This window comes from Schistocerca piceifrons, chromosome 3, assembly GCF_021461385.2.
Source record: "Schistocerca piceifrons isolate TAMUIC-IGC-003096 chromosome 3, iqSchPice1.1, whole genome shotgun sequence".
In the NCBI taxonomy this organism is placed as follows: Eukaryota; Metazoa; Arthropoda; class Insecta; order Orthoptera; family Acrididae; genus Schistocerca; species Schistocerca piceifrons.
The window spans coordinates 550,439,381-550,445,380 of NC_060140.1; the positions used below are offsets into that span (position 1 = coordinate 550,439,381).

At 44.5% G+C, this 6,000-nt stretch overlaps 1 protein-coding gene across 1 annotated transcript in view; it reads left to right on the top strand.

Moving 5' to 3' along the window:
- LOC124788825 overlaps positions 1-5,736 on the top strand; it is a 242,778-nt gene extending 237,042 nt beyond the window's left edge. Inside the window, exon 4 of the mRNA XM_047256106.1 lies at positions 5,518-5,736. Coding sequence (XP_047112062.1) covers positions 5,518-5,648 — 131 coding nt within the window. The 3' untranslated portion in view covers positions 5,649-5,736. The remainder of the gene's footprint in view (positions 1-5,517) is intronic.
- Positions 5,737-6,000: the final 264 nt, after the last annotated feature.

A 6,000-nucleotide genomic window follows, 5' to 3' on the forward strand; every position in this document is an offset into this window, starting at 1 on the left:
GTAGCTCCTCACGTGGCCGCAACGCCGCCAGACGGCTTTCAGTCTCGCAGATGGTATCATCAGTGCATAATGTGCACAACAAATTCGAAAATGAAAAATTTTGCTAATGAAAAAACACTCTAAGAAAAATCTGACTGGGAATTTTTACTCGTTAAATAGCCTTTTTAAGAAATACTGAAAATGCTAAACAGGCACATAAATTACAAATACCAAGGGCGTTCAATACGTGATGCAACACATTCTTTTCTCAGACAATTTCGATTAAAAAAGGCGAAATTTGCTGTGGAACACCGTGAAATATTCTCGCTTCAGTAAGGTGCCCCGCGTGCTGGCAGGCCGCACACAGTGTGACTCCTACAATGTTGGAATGTGCGGACACTCTCATTCGAACAGATCGACCGAATACAATCGAACACCTCGCTGCACCACTGGACGTCTCCGTTGGTAGTCCACCATTTGGCGTACTGAGAGGTGTGTGCCCGGATCTCGCACCTTCCGACTTCCGTCTGTTTGGCCCAAAGAAGGCTGCACTCCGCAGGAAGCAGTACGTGTTTGACGGGGAGGTTACTGTTGCAGCAAGACACTGGCTCCGACGTCGGCCAGTAGAGTAGTACCAGGCGGACATACAAGGCCTCCCAGTAAGCTGGCATTGGACGGGGATTATTTTGAAAAGTAGCGTTTTGTAGCCAGAAGTGTGGGGAGTGATATGGTGTATTGAAAACCTGAATAAAACCGACCTGCTTTCAGAAAAAAAATATGTTGCATTACTTATTAAGTGCCTCTATTTCTGACCTGCAATGTTTATTGCCCAAGTCATCGAAAATTTTGAAGCAGAAGTACCTGTTTCTGTCCTTACCTTTAATTTAACTCACGAACAGTACATCGTCCATCTAAGAAGTTTCGAGACTGATTTTATTCCTGGTGTACAAGCGAAGTCAGCGCAGTAACAACGATTGTAGCTTGAACTAACAACTGTAAAAAAGACTTATATTTTCGGTCCGTCAGCTGGGAGCAGGCAGGATTAAGTAGCGGACGTGCGGCCGTAGTGCGTCAACGTTGTCACTGTCGCAAGTCGCAACAGCTCTAAATCAGGTGTTCAAGACATTCTCCAGAATGTTGTGAAGAAGAGAAATATTGTGTGCGAAGTGTATCCCGTACACTTTGACTCCCAGAAAAAAACAACGACGCGTGGATCCTGCCGCCAGTTGATTGAAATGAAAAACGCGGAAAATTCTTTTTTGGAAAAAATCATATCGGAATACAAACCTACCAGGAAACTAATAAATGCAGAAAGGGTTTCTGGTGGTTCGCCAAGACCGGAGAAGGTGCGGATGTGACGCGCGAGTTGAACAGCATCCCAAGGAAGGAATTTTCTGACAGTTTAATACCGTTGTGAACATTCTGTGTTTTACTCAAGTGGGAGGGGTGGGGGGTGGGGGGGGGGGGAGGGGGGTGAGACTATGAAGAAAACCTGAATCATTAAAGATGCAATTTTAACGTTTCCTCTACTTTTTATTGATTCAGTCTCGAAACCGTCTGAACTGACGGCGTTTATAGATGTACAAAATGGACGTCGGAGGTCAGTAGAGTACCACTAGCTGACCTAAGCATGTCGTTGTGAACGTGGTCCGCTTCAGTATTCATTGATCATGCGTCAGGCGTATAGACGATTGTTATTCGTATTAGTGCAGTGTACTTTTGTTTAAACATTAAAGGGATTAAAATTAATGAAAAGAAAAATGTCAGGGCGTAGTGTCTAGAGAGAGATGCTACAACTGTTAGAAACCTGTATCTGATTATTTGTTTCCATCACACATGCGTTTTAATTTATGCGATTACCTGCTTGAGCCGCAATAGGCCATCTTCTCAGCCTAGTTACAGTGTAAAACGTCAACTTTCTCTCGAGTACGGCTGTCTTGACATTCAAATATGAAAATTCTGTTTGTTTTAACTTGAGACAGCTGAATATCTCGGAAACGCCGCATCTTACGAAAAAAATGTTCTAGCTGAAAAGTTAAGCCGGCCTGTGTGGCCGTGAGGTTCTAGGCGCGTCAGTCTGGAACCGCGTGACCGCTACGGTCGCAGGTTCGAATCCTGCCTCGGGCGTGGGTGTGTGTGATGTCCTTAGGTTAGTTAGGTTTAAGTAGTTATAAGTTCTAGGGGACTGATGACCACAGCTGTTAAGTCCGATAGTGCTCAGAGCCATTTGAACCATTTTGAAAAGTTACTATCAATAAAGGGAACATCTGTCTGTGCTAAAACAGGCTACCTTCTACCCAGCACTCCTGCGTGGGCGAGATCAACTGCGTATTTTCAAACGCAGAGTTCCTCCCCCCCCCTCCCCCTCCCATTTTTTATTGCGTGTTTCGATTCTACGCCAAAAAATACATAGGGTTCAGTCAAATGATTGTTTTCGATCCGTAGTAGATGCCGCTATAATCGACAAATATCAGTGTTCCTGTTTACGCAATTAAGTACCGAAGCATTTGGTTCTCCATTTCATGTACGATGTAAATGTATTCGCAAATCTTTGTGTTCTAACGGTTGATATTCATGTTCGAGATGTGATTTTGTGCTGCAAATTTGGCTGTATAGTGCAGTATGGTTAGCCGTTTCAATTTCTGGTTAGAAACTACGCATAGTGTGATCCAGGAACAACGACGTGGATTTTGAAGTTTTTCTTTACCATCGGGATGTTTGCCTGTTGCAATTGGGACGCTTGACTTCGGTGATTCCCCTTGCCTGTCACCATTCGTTCTTGCAGTCTCGCCATAAATTAAAATTATTTTTATCGTTCCTGCAGCAGATACAACATCTATTATGCTAGCTGTGCCATAACAGGCTACAGGGAGGAGAAGTACCGGTACGTTCGGTGTTCGTGCTTACAAAGGGCCCTGAGCTGCAGTGAAGTGTGCCGCATGGTGGGACGCTGAGCGATGGGGCGAGCGCGTGAGTATTTACACGACGTATGTGTATCCACTACAGGTGCGCCTGTCACTACCACTTCACGGACATTTTACTTTATGACATTGGTTGTGGTTTGTATTTCGCCGGTAGCTGCGTAGCGGCCAGCGCGAGAGTTACGGCGACTGAATGGAAATACACACAGAAATCAGTCACCCTGAGGGTGGCCACTGAAATCAAGCATTCCGCTGGTTTGGCGACTCACCAAGTCAACCACGTATGGAACAGAAAACTATGTTACCATAGCGGTAGCTTATTTGCCGGAAATATCAATGCCTAGCCACATTGTTTGTACTGTACAGTCACATTTGCAACACTCAAGTGAGTTTCGAACTTCAGTATCAACCGTTAGAACATAAGGGTTGATATATACATTGCAACTGAAGTGCAGAGCCGCGCTGAGTGGCCGCGCGGTTAGAGGCGCCACGTCACGAAGCGGGCGGCCACACCCGCCGGATGTTCGAGTCCTCCCGCGGGCATCGGTGTGTGTGTTGTCCTTAGCGTAAGTTGGGTTAAGTAGTGCGTAACTCTAGGGATCTATGACCTCAGCAGTTTAGTCCCACAGGAATTCACACACATTTGAACATTTTGAAATCTAGAATCAAATGCATCGGTTCTTAATTGCGTAAACAGCCGCAGTTGATATTTGTCGGTTACAGCGCCATATACTACGAATGGAATATAGTATCTTGAATAAACGGTACGTATTTTTTGGCGTAGATTCGGAATACGCAATAAAAATGGGGGGTCCCATTTGAAAACACAAAGTTGACCCTCTCCCCCACGCAGGAGGGGTGCTTAGGAGATGGCCAGTCGTAACGCAGAACACGTCCCCTTTACTAGTATAAACTTTTCACGTTGAACGTCTTCTTTGTACTATGTGCTGTTTTCGAGACATTTAATTGTCTCAAGATAAAACAAACATCCTCTATATTTACATGTAATTGCCGGCCGCGGTGGCCGTGCGGTTCTAGGCACTTCAGTCCGGAACCGCGCTGCTGCTACGGTCGCAAGTTCGAATCGTGCCTCGGGCATGGATGTGTGTGATGTCCTTAGGTTAGTTACGTTTAAGTAGTTCTAAGTTCTAGGGGACTGATGACCTCAGATGTTGAGTCCCGTAGTGCTCCGAGCCATTTTTTACTTGTAATTGAAGGAGAATTTCTCGTAAAAGTACAACTGGGGGAAGGAATTTTAAGTGAGATATTATAGAAGCATCCTGGAAATTAAACAAGCAGATAAAGTTCGAAGTGGAACTGAAAAGCTCACAAGAAGAAAAGTAGACAGGAACGACTGCCAAGGCGTCCTGTTAACTCGGCGCTGGAAATGACGGTTGTGGGATATTTTTTATTCTGTAGGTACTAATGATCCATGTAGCGCCAGTGACTTTTCTGCCAGATACCAGACGATCTGGTGACAGGGCGGAGGGAGTCCCGTTGTGAATACTTAGGAAAGAATTTTCAGTCCTGGCATTTACCTTGCAACCAATGGAACCTGTTGAAGACCTTGGCCAGAACCGAGGGACGGCAACTGCTTTCAGTGTAATTCTACGGCGGTATGTCCCGGATAAAAATCTAAAAGTCGAACGACTTGCCCAACACTTGCACTGTAAATGCGTGTATTGCTGCCGATCCCAAGCGATGCGGCCTGCGGCGATTGTTGTCGTGTGTAAGCACGACAGTCGGATGTCGTGTTTTAACTGTCGCTATACACTTCACGGCTGCATGAATTACTTGTGTAAATCTCAAGTAATTAGCACTTCTGCAAAACAGCTTGTCACCCAAAAAATCAGTAAATGTAACTCAGTATTACTAACGGCCACTAATTATCACTTTTAGTGAGTAGCAGACAATTGCAATATGGTGGTAGACAAAGCAGAACACAGGTGGCAGCAATCAGTACTACGGTACCAGACGAAGAAAACAACTGAATGGTAATTACCATACATATATTCATTTCTATCAGCGTACTCACACTCAATTTCAGACGCCATAAGAAAGTGCAAAATCGAATGTTCAAATGTCTGTGAATTCCTAAGGGACGAAACTGCTGACGTCATAGGTCTCTAGACTTACACACTACTTAAACTAACTTATGCTAAGAACAACACACACACCCATGCCCGAGGGAGGACTCGAACCTCCGGCGGGAGGGGCCGCGCAGTACGTGACATGGCCCCTTAGACCCCGCGTCCACACCACATGGCGTGCAAAATCAAACAGTGGTTGATATTGCAATGAATCAAGACAATGCTTCAATTAAACCTAAGAAAATCCAGTTTAAAAATTTAAAAGAAGCTGCTTGTGTGCACTGCAGCCTTCAGTTATTAAAGTAGCCAGAAGTTAATTTCTGGTCGGGTAGTTAGAAAAAAAACTGTCTTTAAGATGGACAGTGGATAGAGTATTAATCCACACTGACTAGGGTACTGATAGGAAAAGAAAATGACTGTGGTTAATTTCGTAAGCATAAGGAAAACCAATATAGACGTATTCATTGTACTTTTCGTTCAGTAGAATGTAGAGCAGACAGTATGTGAGACTGTTGACAATGTTGCAGCGGCGTCACCTCTCAGCAGCTTGCAGACCGAGTCCCGCGCCGCCGTTCTTCTTGAGCGAGATTTCTCGTCGACCACTTTCCCTCCTTCTCGGCATACACAGGAAACTGCGCTTCTTGCAGGTAGTGTGTGAACATAAGTGTAACTGATTCTGAAGACCACCTTCTGAGGTCACAGCACGATGTAAATATATGTTCTGTAAATAAACAGGAGTTTTGGAACTAAGTGTTTTTCATTAAGCGTAATGTCAAAATCCGCATCCGTTTCCGACCTCCAACTAACTGTGAGTCTTCTAATATCACTGGGATCTCATGCTTTCCATAATATCACTGGGACTTCACGCTTTGCAGATTCATTGAAGCAAAAAGTGTTTCTGTCTTCTAGTTGATAATGCTATTTTCGACATTAATGTCCGTTATTTCTGAGAGTAATTAGCAACAATACGCTCCATTCGTATCACTATCACCTCACACTAATGTATTTTT